This window comes from Hyla sarda, chromosome 5 (assembly GCF_029499605.1).
Source record: "Hyla sarda isolate aHylSar1 chromosome 5, aHylSar1.hap1, whole genome shotgun sequence".
NCBI classification, from domain to species: domain Eukaryota; kingdom Metazoa; phylum Chordata; class Amphibia; order Anura; family Hylidae; genus Hyla; species Hyla sarda.
In genome coordinates, this window is record NC_079193.1 from 158,462,684 (window position 1) to 158,489,551 (window position 26,868).

Consider the following 26,868-nt stretch of genomic DNA (forward strand, 5'->3'; position numbering starts at 1 on the left):
GTATGCTTGACTGTCTTTCCATTCAAAGTCTAAGGCACTGACAGAGACAACCGTCAGCTCCACATATGTTAGTGACTGGTTATATGCTTGACTGCTGTTCAATTCACATTCCTCTGTCTATGGTTGTATAATAAAAAGAAAATTAGCAGCAGGATTACATGGCTAATGCCGGACATCACAGATCAAGGTGATATCAGGCATTAACCCTTTAGAGGCTGAGATCAAAGTGGATTGTGGGATCTGAAAGTGACGAAAATAATTGCTGTTAGCTCTGTGGAGCTGATCTGGACCACCACAGTGAAATCACAGGGTCCAGATCAGCTGAGAGAACAGGGGGAGTGTCCCTACCTACCTCCTTCCCATCCATTTAGTGATCTGCAAAAAGAAATATATAATAAGAAATAATTATATAACCAGTCCTCAAGAAGTAGTGAAAAAAGGAGAGAGAAAAGGAAAGGATGAATACAAAGAGAGAAGTATTAATGATTTAGAATAAAAAATGTACAGTGATATGTGAGTAAAAATAAAAATAAAAACAAAAATAAAAATGGAAAGAAAAAAGAGAAAAAGGAAAAGGAAAAATAAAATAAAAATAAAAGTCAGTATGAAAGTGCACAGTATCGAAGAGAAATGGATAAGTGCAAAGTAATAATTAGAAAAAATGAATGAAAGTAATGTGAATAATTATTAGATATCAAAAAAACTAAAAATATAAGAATAATGAAAATGCCTGCAGAAAATTATAATTCTTAAACAATCATATGCATTTATTAAAAATAATAATAATTGATGCCTGGGCAGGGCCCTTAGAAAAGTTTTGCAGGCCACATATGTTTTTTAAATGGCCACTTACAAAGCCACTGTAAACATGAATGCTAGACTGTGAAATGCATATCTTTGCTATGCATTCTAGTATAAAGAAAGAGAAAGAGGGGGATTTTACTAGACCAGAGAGTATACTATAAAATAACAACATGTACATACTACAAAGGAAAAGCTGAAGTACATATAGAAAAAATACTCCAGGAAAAATTTTTGCAGTGCAGACTAGGCTATCATTAGAAAAAAGGGTAGAGGTTCTTGTGTGTGCCTTGTGCTTACTTGTTTTAGCTGATGTGGCAGGCACATTTTTGCTGTTTGTGCTGTGATTTTCCAAATTTGACTTAAAATTTATGTTTTAACCGTTTTAACTGTAAAGTGACAGAAATGTACACCACCTCAAAGCTGGTGTATATCTTTATGCCCGTTAAAGGGGTACTCCCGTGGAAAACTATTTTTTTTTAAATCAACTGGTGCCAGAAAGTTAAACAGATTTGTAAATTACTTCTATTAAAAAAATCTTAATCCTTCCAGTACTTTTAAGGGGCCATACACTACAGAGGAAATGTTTTACTTTTTAGATTTCTCTGATGTCATGACCACAGTGCTCTCTGCTGACCTCTGTTGTCCATTTTACGAACTGTCCAGAGCAGGAGAAAATCCCCATTACAAACATATGCTGCTCTCGACAGTTCCTAAAATGGACAGCATAGGTCAGCAGAGAGCACTGTGGTCATGACATAGCCCCTAAAAAGTACTGGAAGGAATAATATTTTTTAATAGAAGTAATTTATAAATCTGTTTAACTTTCTGGCACCAGTGGATTTAAAAAAAAAGTTTTTCACAGGAGTACCCCTTTAAAAGGAACTTGTAGAAATGCAGAACTTATAGAAATGCAGTTTGAGCAGTTTGATATACATATTTATAGAAAAAGAGATTGGTATAACTTAATTGTATAACTTAACCCCTATTGACGCTGCCTTATTTGATCTTAATGATCAGGCCCCATTTTTGACGTGTCTCTTTAAGTGGTAAATCATTTAAAATGATTTTACTGATTGAAGTGAATCTGAGCTTCATATAGCCTATTTTGTTTTTACCTTTTCACAACAAAATCCTTTCTTTTTGTGTTGTCATGTTCCAACAGCCATAACTTTTTATCTGACTGCATTGTGTAAGGGCTTATCTTTTGCTGGCTGAGCTTTATTGGTGTTATTTTCGCTATACATGCTACCTTTTGATCATTTTTATTCCACTTTTTTGACCAATATTAGCAATTGTTGTGCTTTTTTGTTGTTGTTTTTTGTTTACTGCATTCACATTGAGGGATAAATAACATTATTGTTTTATAGTACAAGTTGTTACAAACAAGCTGATAGTTCTTATATTTAGTTTTTTTTTGTGATAATACTGGCATAATACAGGCATTTACTGAAAAACATTTTATTTTTATACTTTTCACTTTTTTTTTTACTTTTACTGCAGCATAGTATAAGTTTCAGTAACTGACAGTTTACCTCTGAGACCCAGCCTTTAGATGGACCTTACAGGCTTCTTGGCAGACAGGGGGCCATCGGGACCCTGCAATTACACTGCAAGGTCGTCAATGGGTGACAGGGGAAACCTATAGATGCTGTGGTTAGGACTGACCACATCATCTAAGGGGTTAAAACTGCCAAGACTGACGCAATCTAGGTTTTGGTAGATGCAGTGGGAACCCAACTTAGAATGACAGCTGGGTCTTGCTGCCAATCTTCTGCATCACTCGTAGGGCAGAGAATAGGCAGGTCATATAGGCATGTCCTATTGCGGAAACATTACTGCTACAAGGACATAACCATACATCCTATAGCGAGAATAAGTTATTAACTTTAAATTATTGATTAAAATCCCTGCCTCTTCTGATCATAGGAGTCCATTGGGAGGTGTTATCATGGATTGACAGCTTTCCTTGAATGACAGGCAGCTGTCAATCATTGAGTAGGACCCTCTTTTGGAAATTAAAGACAAAAATCATTCTACCATTCCATTCAAACACGTGTATATTAATCTGCTCAGATCATTTGCGCTAAAAGATTATATAAAAACATATTTAAAACTTTTGCTAAAGCCAAAACATGGCTACAAATATGGCCAAAAAACTGTTGTAAAAACTTTATGTATATATATATATATATATATATATATATATATATATATATAAATATTCCCAAAGCTAAAAACATTTGGAAGTTTTTTATTTCACATTTGGAAATACAGAAAAGAAATGCTTTCATATCACATCTGATAGTCTGGAGATTCTACCTCTGTTGGTAATTTACAAGATGGGTGAATGTGCCAAAGAAGATTTTCCGCCTCTATACACTAAGAAAAGAACTGTAGTTGCACTTTTTGTAAGGAGTCTGTTTAGATTGGTCGTCGGCCAAGTTGATTGATTGATAAATACTGGTAATACATTCCATATATCCTTGGGAAACAATTGCACTGGCTCACTTTTCAGAGACATTACCTAGGGCTGCTATATCACATCTCTCAGTACTTTAACCTTAAGACCTAATCGTCTTATAGTTCAAACAAATAAGGCTCTTGGAAGAAGCTAAACCTCTATAATAATTTTCTTTCAACATGTATTGCTATCAGACACACTTTCCTTTCTCTTCTCTATTATATGTAATTAGCCTTAAGCATTCGCTGTTTTATTCTACTCACAAAGACCACATTTCAGTATTACATCTCAATAGGGCAGTTGCTCTATAGAAAAAACCAATTACCCAAGGTGCATTTAATATTCATTTTTTTAAACATCTATGGTGGATTGGTATTGTCAAAGAAAACGTTGGTTATATGAGATCTATAGGCTGTATAGACACCATCAGATTGCTCTTTAAACAAAATATGTAATTTCTGTTTATTTGAATATATTTGCTAGATGATGTATTTTATGTGCCTACGAAATTACAGGTCTTGACTCTTCTGTATTAGAAATGAGGTAAATGAGTGTGACTTTTTTCTTCATTGCAATCATTATTTTATTGAATTTCTTACCAATATCAACAGGTGTGAATCTACTTTTTGCTGCTTAAGAAGGCTGAGCATGAAAACTCACTCAAGAACTAGATTAAGTTTTATTACAAACCAATTATCCTATTAACAACAAGGGGTCCATCGAGGACTGACAGCCCGGGAGCAAACTAAAACCATCAAGTTTTATTTGGAGATGTATGATGGTATTAACTAGGAATTGAATTATGATATTGTTGTCTAATTAAGAAAGTATTACTTGGTTGCACAATATGGTGACAGTATTGTCTGAGCATTATATGGTAGTATTATATAGGCTGAAAGTATGAGAACAAAACACACAAAAGCTGGGGGGTGGTGGGATGGGGGATTTCCTTTGCTTGCTCCCTAATCATTTTCAAAGTGAGAACCTCAGTGCCTCTTAAAGAAAAAAAAATTCTGCATTAACATTTCCATCAAAATGTCCACCAATGAGTATGGAGCAGTCTCAGGAGCTACTCAGTGGGTGTTATAGCTGACATCCTAGTTCATGGTTGGAAGTACTCCGATCCCAGTTTTCTAACCAATTAGATCCCCCTGGATAAAAATGACCATGACATTTAAGTCATTTGATGGGGGTGACCTTGTGTGCCCACCATGAAACAGCAGTTGCTGAACAGTTAACATGGCAGTCAGGCTTACAGTAATTAAAGGGGTACTCTGGATAACAAAAATGATTCACATATTGTCCCCTTTCTGCTGTCATGATAACAAAGTAAAGACAGTAACAGAGGATATGGTTTTAGCTAATTTCCACAAAAAATATTGTTTCTGATCAATTTTTGGGATTGACAATTTGGTTTTTGTTCGCCCATAACCAGGGCTGGACTGGCAATTGAGCACACCTGGCAAATGTCCGGTGGGATCGCCGTCCCCAGGGCCATCTAACTGCCCTGAATACTAAGGAGCCAGGGACTGCTGCTTCAACCCCTTCCTGACCCATGACATACATGTACATGATGCAGGCCTATGGGTCAGGTCCATGTCTTAACAGGGAAATGCCCTATCAGCAGCTGACATCTGCCATTAATGACATACATTGAAGATTGCTCCGATGTCCGTCATTTAACTAGTTAAATACTGTGATCTATACAGATCACAGCCTTTAAACATTGAATACTGCTATTCCCTGGTGTCTAGTGGTTTTATCGCCCCCTATGATGTAATTGCGGGGAGACGGTGGGATCATAGGGAACCCCGTGGACTTACCTCTGCTCCTTGGTTATTGCTGAAGGCTGCCTTTAGCAGCCCTTAGCAATTGAGCGCAAAAAAAACATAGATTAATGTAATGCAATATCATGACATTGATCTATGTAAGCCATTTAATGATGGCTTATGAAAGGTCCCTAAGGGGGGGGGGGGGGGGTGTTAGAAAATAAAATAAAAAGAATTGTGGTGTAAAAGCACCCTAAAACAGCTCCATAAGTGGAAACATAAAAAAGTTATAGGAGTCAGAACATGGCATTGAACAAACTTTTTTTTTTCTTTTTCAAGTTTTCATTTCATTTTTACCATAAAAAAAAAGATCCAAGTTTGATATCATTGGAATTGTACTGACCCATAGAATGAATTTAACATGTCATATTTAACGTATTGTGAACTTTGGATAAATTATTGTCCTGCAAAATTGCGCAATTCCATAATTTTTCAATTTTGCTTACATATATTTTTTTTCTGGCTCTGTAATACGTCATATGATAAAGTAAAGTATGGTAATAAAAAGTACAACTTGTCCCACAAAAAAAAAAAAAAAAATGGGTCTTAGAAGGGAGGAGAGAAAAAAAGAGACCTGTTTTTCTTAGGCTACTTTCACACCAATGTTGACACACGGTAGTGTGACGGCCACCGGGGAGAATAGCGGGAGAAAAACATACTGCTTGCGCCGTCTTTTACTGCCGCTGAAAAACAGCAGTGCCCGAAGGACCCCATTAACTATAATGGGTTCCATCGGGACCCGCTGTTGCCCCTTGCACATTGTCGAAAACGGGGCGTAACGGCAGTCGGAAAGTAGCCAAGAATAACTCTCTCAAGGGCCAATGTACATACCAAAAGCTGTCTCCAAATCAACTTTTTATTTTTTATTTTTTTTAAAGTAGCCACATCTGCTCCACCTTTGCCTGAGGAATAGGTTCACTAGAGTCCTATAGTGAAGGTATTACTGTTAGTGTGCAATATCCCGTGTTCCCAAATCCATGTCTGCCTTATTCTCTGCAATTGCACGACCAGCAGCAAGTTCCCTGCGTGAGTCCTGTTCATCAGAAAAAGGCTTGTGCACAAGGACAAGTCTAAGGCTAAAAAAATATACATATATACATATACATAAGGGTATTTACCTCCCATCACTCACAAAGAGCATACAGTACACACTCAGCATACACACTCAGGGCAGGAAAAAAAACCAGTGGAGGAAACCTGTAGGGAAACTATGGCTGCTGTATTGCCCTTCCTCTGGGCATAGTAAGGCTAAGTTTCCACTTGGTTTTTTTCTGGCAGTTTTTGGAGATCTGCCACTGCAGTTCTTGAGCCAAAGCTAGAAATGTATTTAAAAGGAATAGGACATATAAAGGAAGGACTTACACATCTACTCCCTTATGGATCCACTCCTGACTTTGGCTCAAAAACTGCAGTGGCAGATCTCCAAAAACTGCCAGAAAAAAACCAAGTGGAAACTTAGCCTTCAGGAGGTTAAGTATATAATAATATGTGTGTGTGTGTGTAAGGGGGGGGGGGGGGGGGGTATTGTGTCTCCATCCATCTTATTTGTAGGTTTGGCACCTCGAGTCCACATCTTGGTACTAGTACTTCTAAGTTATGAAAACAAAAAAAAAAGGAATGTACTTCAACTTATCAAGCACAGGAAACAGCAACAAAGATCTATGTGAATGCTCCCCATACCAGTTATGTGTATTAATCTGCTTCTCCTGGTTCCTATTGTCCTTTCTCTTTGTTACTCTACATATACTTATCCTTTATTGCAGTGTTTCCAAACTAGTGTGCCTCCAGCTGTTGCAAAATTAAAACTACCAGCATTAGAGATGAGCGAACTTACAATTAATTTGATTCGTCACGAACTTCTCAGCTCGGCGGTTGCTGACTTTTCCTGCATAAATTAGTTCAGCTTTACCGGTGCTCCAGTGGGCTGGAAAAGGTGGATACAGTCCTAAGAAAGAGTCTCCTAGGACTGTATCCACCTTTTCCAGCCCACGGGAGCACCTGAAAGCTTTACTAATTTATGCAGGAAAAGTCAGCAACCGCCGAGCCGAGAAGTTCGCGACGAATCGAATTTACTGAAAGTTCGCTCATCTCTAACCAGCATGTCCAGACAGCCAAATGATGTTTGTGCATTCTGGTAGTTTTAATTATGCAACAGCTGGAGGCACACTTGGTAAACACTGCTTTACAGGGAACTATTACAAATATGCAGTTCCCCTTTGGATTCTGATCCTGATCTTGGCTGTGGCTCCGTCCTCTCTCTGTGATGAAGAATGAGCAGGAGCAGCCGTGCACAGCTATTTATACTCAGTGCTGCCTTCTGGTGGAAAATGACAATGACATCACAGATATGACAATAGCACCTCCTGGCTTTCTGATTTCTCCCAACCAGACACTGAGTATAATCAGACATGTACCAAATAAATATATATATATATATATATATATATATATATATATGTTTTTAAGTAAAGTAACTTACATCCCTGTACTGTTCTTCTTCTCCTCCACTGATCTGATCACTTCCTGGTTTTCTCTCTGAGCTATAACCATGCTGTTGCCAGGTAACAGAGCACACACTTTCCCACAATCCCCCTTGCTTGCATGTGCAGAGGAGACCAACTGCCATTACCTTCAGGAGGGTGCAGTTGTACTGTGTGATCCACCTTAGTGAGTTGTAACCAAGAGCAACAGTACAGGCACATGAGAAATTAGTAAACCTCTATCTTTAAACCAGGATATTTTAAGACATGTTTGTAAGTTTTAAATATGTTTAATTTCACATAATGCACCCATTTAGACCTATTTTCTTAATGGAACAACTCCTTAAAACATGCCTCACCCATAAAGGAGCGGAGCCTGCGAAGGCCACTCCGGAATCCCCACACGGAGAAACTCCATGCGAACATTTAAGATAATGCCAGGCGCCGGCATAACATGTCGGTGCTAGGACCACACAGGAATACGCCGTCTCATAGATGGCTATGCATTCTGTGTGGACTAGGCACAAATAATAAATGTGTTCATTCTTTGTGCAAACACAGAAAATTGAATTTCCGTGCCAGAATTATCTGACAAGGAAATTCTGCCATGTGCACAGAGTAGAATTCCGTTGAATTCTAAGGGACTCTGCTGCAGCGGAATCTCTGTACCAGATTCCAATGCAGAATCTGGCACAGAAATTCTGCCGAGTTGCCAAACTCAGTGGCCAAACACAGAGGATAGAACCACAGCCACTTCTACAATGTGGTGTTGTCTGGGATGGGCCATGTGGCGGTTCTAACACTTGTACACTTCGCAGACCGCAAGTCAGATTGTAAGAAAACACGTGATGTAAAATGATATCTATATGCCACCTGACGTGGTAGTGTAAGCCACTGGGCAAATCAGAGGGGTAACTCAGGATCTCAGTCCAGAACTGAACTCACTATTCCAATGTCACTTGGGGAGATTTATCAAAACCTGTGCAGAGGAAAAGTTGTCCAGTTGCCTGTAGCAACCAATCAGATTGCTTCTTTCATTTTTGAAATGGCCTCTGAAAAATAAAAGAAGCTATTTGATTGGTTGCAATTTGCAATTGGTCAGGTTTTCCTATGCACACATTTTGATAAATCTCCCCTATCCTGTACTGGTCCTGAGTAATATCCTCCATCATACGATAAAGCTGCACTTACAATTCTCCTGGTGGAGTCACTGTGTACATACATTACTTATCCTGTACTCATTCTGAGTTATATCCTGAATTATACTACAGAGTGGCACTCACTTTTCAGCTGGTGGGTCACTGTGTGCATACATTACATTACTTAACCTGTATTATATTCCAATATAATAAATTATAGTGATTAACATGCTAAATATAAATCAGTATAATATATTTCCATTATTTGAAATTGGGTTCTGCTTAGTCTAAAATGCCCAGGCCTATTTTTGGTCCCAGTCCCGCCTTGCCTACCACAGTTGACTCAAAAGGGTTATCAGAATTTTTTTTTATATATGGCTGGGGCACTAAAAAAAATGAAACAAATGATACTCACCTCCTCCGATCCAGTTCACTGCTCAACATTACTTCTACATTGATTCTATGATGTATCGTTCCCTCATGAACTGCCTGACCAAGAGGGTACACACTGAGCCAGGATTGGCTGACAATGATGATTTACAAGAACAAAGAAAAATAGTTCATGAGCAGGGAACGGGTGCTGACCAAATGACAGCTATATGGGATCAAGTTGGCTGCTTTTTCCCGAATAACCATTTAAGATTCTATATATGATAGATACGGTTGATTTTCCATCCCATACTCATTTCACCATATTACCCCATTTCATGTGATCACATCCAAAAGTGTTTGTGTTTTCAATGGTAAGAGGGGAACTAAGCTGGTGCCAGACTTCTCCTGAAAAGAAAATCATGTACATCTTATAAGTGTCACCAAATCATGTTGTTGTAATAGCCTGGTAATCTTACACCAGACATCCCACAATTCAGACAAAGGTTAAGAAAGGACAGACATTTTGTAAATGGCAAGACTAAAAGAGCCTAAAACATAGAGGTTTCTTGACACACACATTTTGCAGTACAGGATCCCCTTAATCCGTCAGGTTAACTCTTTGCTCAGAAAGCTTGCAAACATAATTTTGTGGTGACCCACGGTGTATGGCGGAACCACGGGGTGTAGCAGTGTAGGTGGTGGGGCCAGATGGTATTAACCCCTGGAGCAAGATGCTGTTAGTCCCTAGTGTTCATGACGCCAGGATGTGGTTGTATGGTGTAGGGCAACGCTGACAACCAACCCAAAACGGCATATATTAAATGAGAGTCCAAAGCAGGTTTTGATGCAACTGGAACTTTACTGAAGAAGACAGTATAACATTTCTTACAGATAGCCAACTTCCACAGAGGTTACCGGGACACAGGGAACCTCTCACTTATTAGTGATAATAATGATGATGCAGGCCACCGTACTACTGTTATGACTTTGGTAGGGACAGTAGAGACTTGACTTGTAGACATAGATGAAACTTAAAGATTAGATGTGGCTGCAGACTTGTAGGCGTTGACCTAGCTGTACTGGACGGAACTTGTACAGGACTTGTGCTTGCTTTACTGTCCAGGAAGAGAGCAGGAACCAAGAGAACTAGTGTGGAGACTAAAGCCCCTTATATATCAGGGGTCTGGACTAAAGCCGATTGGTAACTGGTTGCCTGTGGTTACCTGTGCCTCTGGAACTCTGGGTATCAGGTGATCACATATCACATGACCATATCACATGACCTTAGGAAGACTTTAGGAACAGTTTAAACATCCTAACAACCTTTGTACATGTTTATATTCACTGTACAATACTTATAATAAATGTACATGAGTAATATACAATAGAAATCATAATAATGACCTAGGGGGATCCTGCAGGAGGGACTCTACCTGAGGGGACTTTAGGAACTGTACAGAACCATGTTCTGCACCGGGATACAACAATTTTTTGTCAGTATCACTCCGATAATTGCTCGCGAATATTCGCAATGCAAATTTTATTCGCGAATATCGCAGATTCGCGAATTTGCAAAAATTTGCGAATATAGCACTATATATTCGTAATTACGAATATTCTGTGTTTTTATTTATTTATTTTTTCACAGTACACATCACAGTGATCATTCCTCTCTGCTTATAGCTAAAGAAGGCTCTAATACTACTGTGTGAGACTGGCGTGCAAATTTTGGCATATGCGAAAATTTGCATATGCTAATTTTTGCATACGCGAATTTTCGCTTATACGAAAATAAAACGTGAATATTACGAATATGCGAATTTAGCGAATATATGACGAATATTCGTCCATATATTCTCAGAATATCATGAATTCTAATATGGCCTATGCCGCTCAACACTATCGATAATATGTTTTTCTGTTTTTGTAACAAAGAGTACTTAACACCACACAGTGTATTCTAATACAACTGAGTGAGAATTATCATAATACATGGGTCCGAGCAGACCACAAGGTTCCTGTTGGTTCTTGGCTACACACAGTTAATGCCATAAATCTCAGACAGCAATTGTAAAGGAACAAGAACTGAAATCATGGCTCATGATAGGCCTGACTTGGTAGAAATGCCAACAGCATAAATCATATATAATCAGAATAGGTCTGTGTGTTCCAGATTCATGACTCTGCTATTTCAGGACAGCCAGGTTGTTTGGGGAACACGGTGTTAGTGTGTCTGTATATAAAATACTTTGATTTATTTATGATTGACACATTTCCAGCACTATAAATGGCCTATAATGGCTACAATGCAAGAGTCTACAAAATGGGTTATCAAATAAATGTTCGCACATAGCTCCCTAAAGCATTTGAAACGTCTATGGGGATGTTCTCGTGAAATTGTCAAATATAACAAAATGAATTAAAAGAAAAGTAAAGGCTAGTAAAAGAAAAATATATCACATGAAAGCACAAACATCTTTTCTCTCAAATTGTTAGATATGTCTAAAGATAAAGCAAATATCAATTTGTCATTTAATGTAGGCAGTCAGGTATTTTGTAGTTTTTTAGTTTACACATACATGAGCCTGTACTTTATTTTTCTTAAAGGGGTACTCCGCCCCTAGACATCTTATCCCCTATCCAAAGGATAGGGGATAAGATGTCTGATTGCAGGGGTCCTGCCGCTGGGGACCCCCACGATCTCGGCTGCGGCACCCCAGACATTCGCTTCGAATTTGCTCCAAACTTTGCTCTGTGCTGGCACGGAGCTCGTGACTTCAAAGGCACACCCCGCTCATGACGTCATGGTCACTCCCCCTCAATGCAAGTCTATGGGAGGGGGCGTGATGTCCTTCACGCCCCCTCCCATAGATTTGCATTGAGAGGGTGTGGCCGTGACATCACGAGCCTCCGGCGCTGCACCTGATGCTTTAAATAAATGCCGGGTGCAACAGGGAGATCGCGGGGGTCCCCAGCGGTGGGACCCCCATGATCAGACATATTATCCCCTATCCTTAGGATAGGGGATAAGATGTCTAGGGGTGGAGTACCCCTTTAACTCTTTAGAATAAAACTTTATGATATGTTATTTTATCTTTAAAAAAAGTTCCTAAAGATTAGAGATGAGCGAACTTACAGTAAATTCGATTCGTCACGAACTTCTCGGCTTGGCAGTTGATGACTTATCCTGCATAAATTAGTTCAGCTTTCAGGTGCTCCCGTGGGCTGGAAAAGGAGGATACAGTCCTAGAAGACTCTTTCCTAGGACTGTTTCCAGCCCACCGGAGCACCTGAAAGCTGAACTAATTTATGCAGGATAAGTCATCAACTGCAGAGCCGAGAAGTTCGTGACAAATCGAATTAATTGTAAGTTCCCTCATTTCTACTAAAGATAGTATACAAGAAAAATAGGCACATTTATTACTGTAACAGACTTCAGGAAAAATAATCCTCTAGTTTACCCCATACACACCCTTCTGTTCCTCTAAAACCTTTCTGAATAACACATAGTGAGGTCGGTTGATGTTATTCTATATCAAAGCAGTGAAAGCATGCAGGCTCAATCTGCCAGGCAAGCAAACCAATGAACAGCGTCTAAACGTTCTAGTTACTATGACTGCCAGCTGAGACTTCATAGAATACCTGAAATAGAAAACAAGCACAGAACAATAGATAAAATGCATAAAATGAATGTACAAATTGAAGGATAAAAAGAAGCACTTAGGAACATCCAAGAGAGTTCTGAAAAATCAAGCAAAGTAAAAAATACTTAGTACCTCTCTTTTGTTAAATTTTATAATCCTCCTAGTTCATCATGATAAACTACCCCCTGCCTTTTAGTTTTATTATTTGTTAGTTTCCTACCTTGATATTGCTCTGTATTTGTTGCTCAGTCTAAGGCTGGGTTCACACTACGTTTTGTCCCATACGGGAGCGCATACGGCAGGGGGGAGCTAAAAGCTCGCGCTCCCGTATGTGACCGTATGCGCTCCCGTATGTCATTCATTTCAATGAGCCGACCGGAGTGAAACGTTCGTTCCGGTCGGCTCATTTTTGCGCCGTATGCGCTTTTACAACCGGACCTAAAACCGTGGTTGACCACAGTTTTAAGTCCGGTTGTAAAAGCGCATACGGCGCAAAAATGAGCCGACCGGAACGAACGTTTCACTCCGGTCGGCTCATTGAAATGAATGACATACGGGAGCGCATACGGTCACATACGGGAGCGCGAGGTTTTAGCTCCCCCCTGCCGTATGCGCTCCCGTATGGGACAAAACGTAGTGTGAACCCAGCCTAAGTCAGATTTGACAGACTGGGAAAGGGTGTTCCCCTAGCAGGCGTGACATCATCTGAAGCCATACAGGGGAGAACCTCCTCCCTCACTCTGTTACACACAGCCAAGAGCAATTCAGTGTAAGATGAGCTTTGATTGGATAAGGCTGTACACACACCCTTCAGCATTTCCTGATTCTGCCAGACCAGCAGGAGTCCAAAGTATGTGCAAACGGAGGGGGAAAATGTGCCCTGGACAAGTAGGGAGACACCTTGTGGCAGCTCTTTAAAACACAAATAAAACAAAGAAAACTTAATTTTTTTAAACAAAGTACACTAAAAAGATTTTTTATTTAGCATAAGGTGTGCAATATAAAAAAATTATTTATGATAGTGCCCATTGAAAATAAATGAAGAATAGGCTACAAGCTTGTCTTTAAAATGTTAATAAAGTGAGTCTCCACTTTTCAATATAATATTTTTTCACAAAATTTAAGTTTATATTCTGATTTTATGTCTTTTTATATCCTTTCAGTTGTCAGAGTTTAGTTTTGGGGAAATAGAACTCTCCACTTGCATGGACATCTGACCTCTGATATTTCTGCTGCTCTGCAAACTGAAGTGAGAACCACACTAGTGCGAGGTTGCAACCTCTTTGCTTTCTTTGACTTTACAGACTAATGCGATTTAAGTGAATGAGGTCATTCCCTGGACAACCAGATTGCTTAGAGTGCTGCTCTGCAGGGAAAACCTTAAAGGGGTACTTCAGTGGAAAACAATTTGTTTCATTTCAACTGATTACAGAAAGTTAAAAAGATTTGTAAATGACTTCTATTAAAAAATCAGCTGAGTTGAGTTGTTCTTTTCTGTCTCACCACAGTGCTCTCTGCTGACACCTCTGTCCATGTCAGGAACTGTCCAGAGTAGGAGCAAATCCCCATAGCTATCCTCTTCTGCTCTGGACAATTCCTGACAGGGACAGAGGTGTCAGCAGAGAGCACTGTGGTTAGACAGAATATAAAAAACCAACTTCCTCTGAAGCATACAGCAGCTAAGTAAAGAGAGGATTCAGATTTTTTAATAGAAGTAATTTACAAATCCATTTAACTTTCTGCCACCAGCTGATTTGAAGAAAACAAAAAATCTTTTCCACTGAAGTACCCCTTTAACCTGTTCAGGACCCAAGACGTATGCATACGTCTTGGGACCCTGGTACTTAAGGACCCAGGACGTATGCATACGTCCTGAGTCATTCCGGTCTCCGCCGCGCGCCGGGCAGAGATCGGAACCAGATGCCTGCTGAAATCGTTCAGCAGGCATCCAGGGCAAACGCCGAGGGGAGCCATGTAGGCCCCCCATGTCGGCGATCGGCGCAAATCGCTGCTGAAATCACAACAGCGATCTGCGGCGATACCGGGCTGATCGGGTCTCTGGGACCCGACCGCCCGGTAATTTTGCATGATCCCGGTTGTCACAGACAGCCAGGATCATGCTAAAGTATAGGAGCGAGGTGGCAAGCCGGCCACCTCCTCCTATCCCCTGCGATTCTTTGGTTAGCTAACCGACCCATCGCAGGGGGGGGGGTTACTTCCTCCCGCCCTGCCCGGCCCCTGGAAGTCCGGAGAGGACAGGAGGAAGACCGGAGGACGCGGCGGGGGACGGGGGAGTGCTGGGGCCCGGCCCCGGTACTTACCTCGTCCCTGAAGACCCGGATCCCAGCGGCGGAGACGGCGGCGACAGGTAAGTGGATCTTCAGCCACGGTCGGGCCCTTTACAGCAATGCACGTCACCGTAAAGCGACATGCATTGCTGTAATGGGACCCTGTATACTACAACTCCCAGCATGCCCAGACAGCCCTTGGCATCTGGGCATGCTGGGAGTTGCAGTTTTGCCACATCTGGAGGTCCACAGTTTGGAGACCACTGTGCCCTTCCAGATGTTACAAAACTACACATCCTCAGCATGCCTTTACTGTCCAGTCATGCTGGGAGTTGTAGTTCTGTAACATTTGGCCCTTCAGATGTTGCAGAACTACAACTCCCAGCATGCCTGGACAGTTTTGGCATACTGGGAGTTGTAGTTTTGCAACATCTGGAAGGGCACAAACTACAACTCCAAGCATGCTGGGAGTTGTAGTTCGGCAACATCTGGCTCTAAAGATGTCGCAGAACTACTACTTCCAGCATGCCTGAGAATGTTTGGGAGTTGTGATTTTGCAACAACTGGAGGCACACTGGTTGGGAAACATTGTCGGTTTCCTAACTCAGTGTTTCCCAACCCGTGTGCCTCCTGCTGTTGCAAAACTATAACTATCAGCATGCACTGATAGACTGTGCATGCTGGGAGTTGTAGTTTTGCAACAGCTGGAGGTTCCCCCCCTGTGAATGTACAGGGTACATTCACATGGGCAGGGGGCTTACAATGAGTATCAGGCTGCAAGTTTGCGATGCAGCTAATTTTGCGCGGCAGCTCAAACTCGCAGCGGGAAACTCGCTGTAATCCCCCACCCGTGTGACTGTACCCTAAAAACACTACACTACACTACACTAACACTAAATAAAAAGTAAAAAAACACTACATATACACATACTCCTACACAGCCCCCCTCCCCTCCCAATGAAAATGAAAAACGTCTGGTACGCCACTGTTTCCAAAATGGAGCCTCCAGCTGTTGCAAAACAACAACTCCCAGTATTGCCGGACAGCCGTTGACTGTCCAGGCATGCTGGGAGTTTTGCAACAGCTGGAGGCACCCTGTTTGGGAATCACTGGCGTAGAATACCCCTATGTCCACCCCTATGCAAATCCCTAATTCAGGCCTCAAATGCGCATGGCGCTCTCACTTCGGAGCCCTGTCGTATTTCAAGGTAACAGTTTAGGGCCACATATGGGGTATCGCAATTTTTTTTTTTTTTGGTGTCCTGGCACCATAGGGCTTCCTAAATGCGACATGCCCCCGAGCAAAATTTGCTCTCAAAAAGCCAAATATGACTCCTTCTCTTCTGAGCATTGTAGTTCGCCCGTAGTGCACTTCAGGTCAACTTATGGGGTACCTCCATACTCATAAGAGATGGGGTTACAAATTTTGGGGGGTATTTTCTGCTATTAAATCTTGCAAAAATGTGAAATTTGGGGGGAAACACACGTTAGTGATTTTTATTTTTTTTTTTACATATGCAAAAGTCGTGAAACACCTGTGGGGTATTAAGGCTCACTCAATTCCTTTTTACGTTCCTCAAGGGGTTTAGTTTCCAAAATGGTATGCCATGTGTTTTTTTTTTTTTTTTTTTTTGCTGTTCTGGCACCATAGGGGCTTCCTAAATGCAACATGCCCCCCAAAAACCATTTCTGAAAAACATACTCTCCAAAATCCCCTTGTCGCTCCTCCTAAATTTTCTCCTTTTACCCCTTGTAAAAATTCTAAAATTGGGTCTAGAAGAAAATGCGAGTGTAAAAAATGAAGATTGTGAATTTTCTCCTTCACTTTGCTGCTATTCCTGTGAAACACCTAAAGGGTTAAAATGCTGACTGAATGTCATTTTGAATACTTTGGGGGTGCAGTTTTTATAATGGGGTCTTTTATGGGGTATTTCTAATATGAAGACCCTTCAAATCCACTTCAAACCTGATCTGGTCCCTGAAAAATAGTGAGTTTTAAATTTTGTGAAAAATTGGAAAATTGCTGCTGAACTTTGAAGCCCTCTGATGTCTTCCAAAAGTAAAAACTTGTCAATTTTATGATGCAAACATAAAGTAGACATATTGTATATGTGAATTAAAAAAAAATATTTGGAATACCCATTTTCCTTACAAGCAGAGAGCTTTAAAGTTAGAAAAATGCGAAATTTTCAAATTTTTCATCAAATTTGGGGATTTTTCACCAAGAAAGGATGCAAGGTAGCACAAAATGTTACCACTATGTTAAAGTGGAATATGTCACGAAAAAACAATCTCGGAATCAGAATGATAACTAAAAGCATTCCAGAGTTATTAATGTTTAAAGTGACAGTGGTCAGATGTTCAAAAAATGGCCGGGTCCTAAGGTGTAAAATGGCTGGGTCCTTAAGGGGTTAAAGAGATTCAGCTCACACCAGGGCTAAGGCCCCTTTATATTGAGGATTACCATGCCTCTTTGGTCGATAGTTTCCCATTCAATAATAATATTTTGACTACCTGCGGCCACCACTAGGGAAAGTGTACAAGCTTGCTGCATTCTCTTTTACAATGGCACCCATTCAATTTTTGAAGTACCAGGTGGATCACGGTATGCCAGAACCAGTTCTCTGGTTTGCAGTATTTTTGAGATTATTTTACCAATAAAATGTGACAATTTACTAAAATCTTTCCAAAGATAAACTGTAATGTAGTTGGGCAGTGACAACATCGCAGCCATTAGCAGATGTCACTTGGTATCTGTTATCCCAAACTAATTTACATTTTTTGTGCTCAGTAACTATCAAAGCAAAAAAAAATAAAAATATTGCCTAAATATTGTGCCAAGCAATGATATTTTACCGCAAAATAAAAGCTCGAATCAAACCGGGAGTCTCAAAGCTTTCAGTTTAGAGATATGTATGCAGGTTGTGTTGCTTTACAGATGAGCCACTATCTGTTGTTGCAGTTTACTTTTTGTAGATATGAAAAATGGTCACCCTGAGAAACTATCTGCACTTCAGTTACCTGCCAGATGGCTAGAGACTAAATCATCTGGAAGGCACATTGATTTTCTGAATATATAGCTTTGTGGCTCTTCAGAATAATGACACCTCAACAACTAAGTTTTCCTATATGAAGTTACCTTGCAAATCTTATAGTGGTGTCAGGATTCCTCTCGATTGAGCCTACATTGTATGTCAAAAATGTATAAAGAAGCGAACAAATAGTTAGTGAATAAATAAGAAACTAATATATATTTCCAATTGTTTTAAATAAAATTATCAATTATAAAGTTTCTTATTCTTTGTTTATTCAAGTAAATTAATTCAGAGACATTTAACACATAGAAGAAACAGGCAAATGCATCTCACAGCTAGGGGTTAGTGACAGTGCTTAGCGATGTTCATTAGAAAACACATTTGCTCCCAATTAAATTTCTTTACTGTGCACACTACAAGTTGTATGTTTAGTAATGAAGGAATAGAAGTAAGAAAACATAAACTATCACAGGACCACAAAGATGTGTTTGCCTAAATCTCATAACTTGGTCCCTATTCTTTTCGGAACCCCACATAGAATGTTTCTGCTTAGGCTAGGTTCACACGGCCGTTGTCTCCCATCCTGCTATTCTCCCGTCATTGCTGCTAAATGGGCCATACTAACAAACGGATGCAAACTGATGGAAAAGGATGCCATTAAAGGGGTACTCCGCCCCTAGACATCTTATCCCCTATGCTATCCAGCAGCGGGACCCTTTGATCTTGGCTGTGGCACCCTGCTGTCATCACTGCACAGAGTAAACTCACTGTGCATAATGACGGGCATTACAGGGGCCAGAGTATCATGACATCATGGCTCTGCCCCTCCTGATGTCCCGGCTCCGCCCCTCAATAAAAGTCTATGGGTGGGGGCATGGCATCACGATACTCCCGCCCCTGGATCGCCCATCATTATGCACAGAGCGAGTTTGCTCTGTGCAGTGATGACAGCGGGGTGCCGCAGCCCCAGTGGCAGGACCCCGCGATCAGACATCTTATCCCCTATCCTTTGGATGGGGGATAAGATGTCTAGGGGCGGAGTATCCCTTTAAGTGGCATCCTGTTGCATCAGTTTTTAATCCATTTATTTTCTGTTTTTATTATTGTCTGGCTACTTCCTGGTTCCTCACACCTCTTCTGAGCATGTTCAGAAGTAATAACAGATCAAAAACGGATTGGAAAATACGGGTGCAAACGGAGACATTCAGGGCTCATCCGTTTTCAATCCATTACCCATAGACTTCAATGTTAAATTTACAATATCCATTTCTATTCAGTTATTTTTCACGGGAGAAAAAATACTGCATGCAACTTCTTTTCTCCTGCAGAAAATAACGGAAAGGAAAGGGTGCAAACGGCTGACAAAGGATTGTAAAAAAATCCCATTGACATCAATGGGATCCCTTTACAACCGTTTAAAAGCTGCTAGAAAAAGCCTTGAACGGGACAGCAGACGGAAATTATGGGAACAGACGGCCATATGAACGTGCCCTTACAGGTAAGGTAGTGAAATCTTATCACACAGTTCAAAAGCACTAGTTTACTGTCTAAACCCTAATGTTATGGGAAAACCTTATAGGATTTGAAATTAAGGGCGGACATTATGGAGAGATATAAGAAAGGGTTAGACATTTTCATTGTAAAACAAAATATATAGGTTTATTGGTAGTGAGGGGTTAGCTGCCAAGAGTGTTTTATGTTTTATTTTTTATTGTTATATCAACAGGGGTTTGTATGTATTCAAGAGCAGATAATGTTATTCACTCCAGGCAGAAGAAAAGAATAGATTTGCATGGTATTTTGTGTGTATTTTTTAAATTGCAAATGAAAAAAAAGAACAAAACCAAAATTTTTTAACATTTCAAGCATTTTTATGGCCTAACGTCATCTCAGCCTAGAAAAAAGCTGTTTTTCAGCCAGACAGCAAAACATTTCCCCTGCAATAAAGCCCTACATCAGGATTGGGATCCCACAGGACCCAATAGAAAAACTTGCAGCGCAGGCGGTAATGAGGTTATCGCGGGTGTGAGTGGGCGGTCACAGAATATAGATTGTTTCTTGCAAAATCCTGTGCAGTCCTGCAAACCTCTAAGATGCCAAAGGGGGTAATGGAATGGCACAAAGAAGTAATAAAATGGCACAAGCGGGGTGATGAAGTGGCATAAGGGGGTATTACAGTGGCACAGGGGTTCTATCTCTAAAAGCTGTGAGTGGGAGGGATTGGACAAACAATTTGCGGAAGTGGGCGAAAGTGGAACACACACCTTGGGGAGCCAGTCATGGATAGAAATACAGCTGGAGGGGGCAGTCTTGTACATGGCTCACCCCTGTAGTGCCCTACTAGTGAAATCTAATATTATATGGTAGCCATTCATGGGAATGGCTATTAATGCAATACCTGGATGGGTAAACTGTTAGACTTGATTACAGAGCATTAATCTCCATACTGGCTCATATGGGGGGCCTGAGCAGAGAATTTTCCATCTAATCTGTCAATTTGCCCTATTAGGGAACATAAACAAGGGCTCTCTGCATGAGACAACCATTGTGAAATGTTAATAAAGAGTGTACAAGTGATATATGCAAAAGATACATAATGCTTACACAACAAATATCAAACTATACAAACTAGATAGAGCAATGCGTTGTCTCTGGCATTATACTTTATGCTGTCTATCTACACAGATTATAAATCTTCTAACTTCAGTGAGAAAACAATGACTTTTGCTACGTGTCGATCAGATATTGACCTTTCTTAGGTTGTAATTTTATATATGTAGAAATAGACTGAGCCATTTTAATATTTTCTGGATGAAAAACATGTACTTTATCTCCTTTTTTAACATCTTAGAACTTTCTCACTATTACCACGTGGCGCATTTTCCTTCACATTGTCAGGTCTGATCTGTACTTATTTGCGTTAATGAAGAAAAGGCAAGCAACACTTTCATTATCATTGCAGTTGTTAATATCACTGGATTAACACGTAACATGGTTCAGTAAGCAGTGTAAGATATTACTGTCATATATATAACTATTTTTTGTTACTGTTTCCTACTTTAATTCCCCTCAGGTTTCTACTCCAAATCAAACACCTCCCATCACCCTGTGTACGAGAATTCCTTTCAAGGGTGCATGCAGCTTCTCCATGTGGACAACCAGTTGGTGGACCTTCATGCAGTGGAGCAAGGCAAGCATGGGAGCTTTGCAAATATCAGCATTGACATGTGCGCCATTATTGACAGGTAAGACAGCTTGTTAAAGTATATGTAAAGTATAAAATGTGTATATTGAGTATAAAATGAAACGGTACAATATTTAATGGGTTTTTAGGAATTTTCAAAAACTCCTCTCTATAAAAAGAGATAAACAGTGAAGTTGATTTACCATCTTAGGCTAAGTTTGCATCACCTATGAGCTCCGTCCTATTAAGGGTCCATTTGGCATCACACTAAGGAGCAGAATGGACCCTTTGCACCACAAATACCACCGAGTCTTGATGGATCCCATTGACTGGTGTTCATTATTTTAGAGGAGTTGTGCAAAGAAAAATACCAGAAATGCAGCATTTTTAACTCTGCTCAACTTTTTACAACAGAGCTTCCTTTAGCAGAGCTCAATGGTCATGTGAACTTAGCCTTAAAAAGTTTCAAGACAACCAATATGTATTGAAAATACTATATCTTGTAAGCTCCATGTAAAATTAGCAATTGGTTATGAAGCTCCCAAAATGTCAACCAAAAATGAGAAACAATGATTATTAAAAATCCATGGTCGCTGTAAAAGAAACTTTTGATGACAAGAGACATCAGAGCGGGTCTGAGTGTTCAGTCCTCAACTGATCGCTAGAATGACATAGAAATGCATGGCTAAGTATGCTCACCCTGTATTATTTGTTACTGCACAAGCTGGGCTTTATAATAAATGTATTCCCATCTTGTGTAGCAACAAGCATGATGGGAGTAGAAGTGTTTAAAGCAAGTGTGGTGTCCCGGTACCGTATTGTATACGTTGCCTGTATAGAGGTCCCCATAGTCAGAGTCCCTAGGATGTCGGGGTCCCTCTTTTGTAGTTTTCCCCTTGTCACATCACACTTAGTCGATTACTATATAGCAGTTCTTATTAATATAAATATAAGTATAAGCATAGATATGTATATATTTAGTTATCTACCTGTTCGGAGCGTAGCAGGACCTGCGGGTCACGTGATTACCTTGAAACTCTATGGTTTTGCTACAGGACCTTTGGAGGTTCCCGTGATGCGTTCACCCACAATGCACTGTAACGGTGAGTGACAGTGGTTACCGATCAATCAAAAATGGCCAGTCGCTGGCCATATAAGGGACCTGCACCATCTTGATCCCTTTCTTGGGTTGCTGACTCTGGAAGAGGTAGGACCTCCGCAGCTTACAAGACGATTTACTAGGCCAAAGCCTTGCGGCCTAGGCCTCTAATATAGCAGATAGACTAAGCAATTCCCCTTACTCATCGCAAGATCACTGGGCCTAAATACTCCCCTAAATCCAGCGGATCTCTGCTATACAATCCTTAAGAATTGAGCTTCTCTGATCCCAACCGACTGTCACTCGCTGCTCAAGCTATATGCAAAGAGACTCTGCTATCTGGACTGTTACTATTACTTCATGTACAGAAATTCTTCAGTAAAAGTTCCAGCAAGTTTTCAGTTAACAGCGGTTGTGGACAATCCTTTATTTCTGCATCACCTATTGCTCTTGGGAAGGGTGGCAATAGGCCTATCAAGAAGCACAGCATTTAACCCTCACCCTGGCATCACGAGTGACAAGGGTTAACAGCGCCCTTAACTATCCTGAACAGCAACACCCTAAATACCCTACACTCCCACAAGACAGTATCCTCTCATCCGCCACCACACAAGCTTTTCTCAAAATTTTTTAGGGAGGTCTAAACACCCAGACCCGACCATTCAAAACTTTTAATTTGTTTTTTCGACATGTCAAAGGTTTTTAAACTGACAATAATACTTTACAGAAAACTGGTCAGGTATCTCATATAATAAAGCAAGCCCTTAGATAGCAGCAATACATCACTTTATACATAAAGGAAAGGTACTTCTTCATGGCCCTGTTCAGTAAACAGAAATTAACAAAAAAAAAAAAAAAATGAATGGCATCGCCCTCACCTGGTATCCAAAGGGGTAGCTCACCCTGGAATTGGTAAAGAGCAGTCCACTACCACACTATACTGTAGAGAGGTACTACTAGACAGTCGATCAGCACATACATGTCACATGCTCTGAGTTTTCACCAATGAAATGCCCACTCTGATCAGTTGGATCATTTAGCCTTTCACGTGTACTGCCGATCCAGTCTGTCCGTGTGTGGCATTGTAAGCTGAGTATGATTTCAAGTTACAATGGTGCAGAAAATAGCATTACATGTTAAACATTTTGTAAACTGAGGTCATCGTAACTTGAGAAACCACTGTATTTTTCTTATAGTCCACCTAGTTTTAGAACACTAAGTAGGGACATTAAAAGGCCTCGTATTTTGTTATTTTAACTTTGCAACTACAGAGCTGTTTCATGACCAGTTGCTATCACTGTGCTAACTAGAACACTGCACCCTGGGAATCATCAGATTTTCATAGGGAAAAAAACTTTTTATAAACCTTTATGTTAATTCCAAATGATTTTATTTTTCTACGTAGGACATAGTGAAGGGGTTTTAACCTCTTAAGGACCCAGGAGGTATGGATACGCCCTCACACCCTGGGCCTTAACCCCTTAAGGACCGGAGGTTTTTCCGTTTTTGCATTTTCGTTTTTTGCTCCTTGCCTTTAAAAAATCATAACTCTTTCAAATTTACACCTAAAAATCCATATGATGGCTTATTTTTTGCGCCACCAATTCTACTTTGTAATGACATCAGTCATTTTGCCCAAAAATCTATGGTGAAGCGGGAAAAAAAATCATTGTGCGACAAAATTGAAAAAAAAACGCTGTTTTGTAACTTTTGGGGGCTTCCGTTTCTACTCAGTACATTTTTCGGTAAAAATGACACCTGATATGTATTCTGTAGGTCCATACGATTAAAATGATACCCTACTTATATAGGTTTGATTTTGTCGGACTTCTGGAAAAAATCATAACTACATGCAGGAAAATTAATACGTTTAAAATTGTCATCTTCTGACCCCTATAACTTTTTTATTTTTCCGTGTATGGGGCGGTATGAGGGCTCATTTTTTGCGCCATGATCTGATGTTTTTAACGGTACCATTTTTGCATTGATAGGACTTATTAAATGATATAAAAAGTGACCAAAAATGCACTATTTTGGACTTTGGAATTTTTTTGCGCGCACGCCATTGACCGAGCGGTTTAATTAATGATATATGTTTATAATTCGGACATTTCCGCACGCGGTGATACCACATATGTTTATTTTTATTTTTATTTACACTGTGTTTTTTTTTTTTATTGGAAAAGGGGGGTGATTCAAACTTTTAATAGGGGAGGGGTTAAATGATCTTTATTCACTTTTTTTTTCACTTTTTTTTTGCAGTGTTAAAGGTCCCATAGGGACCTATAACACTGCACACACTGATCTTCTATGTTGATCACTGGTTTCTCATAAGAAACCAGTGATCAACGATTCTGCCGGATGACTGCTCATGCCTGGATCTCAGGCACTGAGCAGTCGTTCGGCGATCGGACAGCGAGGAGGCAGGAAGGGGCCCTCCCGCTGTCCTGTCAGCTGTTCGGGATGCCGCGATTAGCCGCGGCTATCCCGAACAGCCCGACTGAGCTAGCCGGGAACTTTCACTTTCACTTTTAGCCGCGAGGCTCAGCTTTGAGCGCGCGGCTAAAGGGTTAATAGCGCGCGGCGCCGCGATCGGCGCTGCGCGCTATTAGAGGCGGGTCTCGGCTTCACTATGACGCTGGGCCCGCCATGATATGACGCGGGGTTACTGTGTAACCCCGCGTTATATCAGAAGAGCAGGACCAAGGACGTACCGATACGTCCTTGGTCCTTAAGGGGTTAAGGACCCAGGGTGTATCCATACGCCCTGGCGTTTTCCGGTCTCTGCCGCGCGCCGAGCAGAGATCGTAACTGGATGCCTGCTGAAATCCTTCAGCAGGCATCCAGGACAAACGCCGAGGGGGGCCATGTAGGCCCCCCATGTCGGCGATCGCCGCAAATCGCAAGGGAAATCGCCCTTGCGATCTGCGGCGATACCAGGCTGATCGGGTCTCTGGGACCCGACCACCCGGTAATTTCGCATGATCCCGGCTATCACAGACAGCCAGGACCATGCTAAAGTATAGGAGCGAGGTGGCAAACCGGCCACCTCCTCCTATAACCTGCGATCTGTCGGTTAGTTAACCGACCAATCGCAGGAGGGGGGGCGGTTACTTCCTCCCGTCCTGCCCGGCCCCTGAAAGTCCGGAGAGGACGGGAGGAAGACCGAAGGACGCGGAGGGGGACGGGGGAGTGCTGGGGACCGGCCCCGGTACTTACCTCGTCCCTGAAGACCCGGATCCCGGCGAGGAAGATGGCGGCGGCGGCGACACGTGAGTGGATCTTCAGCCGCGGTCGGGCCCTTTACAGCAATGCACGTCGCCGTAAAGCATGCATTGCTGTAATGGGACCCTGTAAACTACAACTCCCAGCATGCCCAGACAGCCCTTGGCGTCTGGGCATGCTGGGAGTTGCAGTTTTGCAACATCTGGAGGTCCACAGTTTGGAGACCACTGTGCCCTTCCAGATGTTGCAAAACTACACATCCTCAGCATGCCCTTACTGTCCAGGCATGCTGGGAGTTGTAGTTCTGTAACATCTGGCCCTTCAGATGTTGCAGAACTACAACTCCCAGCATGCCTGGACAGTTTTGGCATACTGGGAGTTGTAGTTTTGCAACATTTGGAAGGGCACAGATTGGGAACCACTGTATTAGTGGTCTGCAAACTGTAGTCCTCCAGATGTTGCAAAACTACAACTCCAAGCATGCTGGGAGTTGTAGTTCGGCAACATCTGGCTCTAAAGATGTTGCCAACTACTACTCCCAACATGCTTGAGAATGCTGAGAGTTGTGGTTTTGCAACAACTGGAAGCACACTGGTTGGGAAACATTGTCTGTTTCCTAACTCAGTGTTTCTCAACCCGTGTGCCTCCAGCTGTTGCAAAACTATAACTACTAGCATGCGCTGATAGACTGTGCATGCTGGGAGTTGTAGTTTTGCAACAGCTGGAGGTCCCCCCTGTGAGTGTACAGGGTACATTCACATGGGCAGGGGCTTACAGTGAGTATCAGGCTGCAAGTTTGCGATGCAGCAAATTTTGCGCAGCAGCTCAAACTCGCTGTAACCCCCCGCCCGTGTGACTGTACCCTAAAAACACTACACTACACTAACACAAAATAAAATAAAAAGTAAAAAACACTACATATACACATACCCCTACACAGCCCCCCTCCCCTCCCCAATAAAAATGAAAAACGTCTGGTACGCCACTGTTTCCAAAATGGAGCCTCCAGCTGTTGCAAAACAACTCCCAGTATTGCTGGACAGCCGTTGACTGTCCAAGCATGCTGGGAGTTTTGCAACAGCTGAAGGCACCCTGTTTGGGAATCACTGGCGTAGAATACCCCTATGTCCACCCCTATGCAAATCCCTAATTAAGGCCTCAAATGCGCATGGCGCTCTCACTTTGGAGCCCTGTCGTATTTCAAGGCAACAGTTTAGGGCCGCATATGGGGTATCGCCGTACTCGGGAGAAATTGCCTAACAAATTTTGGGGGGCTTTTTCTCCTTTCACCCCTTATGAAAATGTGAA

General features: G+C 41.3%; 1 protein-coding gene across 1 annotated transcript in view; it reads left to right on the forward strand.

The window, feature by feature from the left end:
* Nucleotides 1-26,868, forward strand: part of CNTNAP2 (contactin associated protein 2) — a 1,818,787-nt gene that overhangs the window by 1,122,453 nt on the left and 669,466 nt on the right. Inside the window, exon 10 of the mRNA XM_056520555.1 lies at nt 21,126-21,297. Coding sequence (XP_056376530.1) covers nt 21,126-21,297 — 172 coding nt within the window. The remainder of the gene's footprint in view (nt 1-21,125; nt 21,298-26,868) is intronic.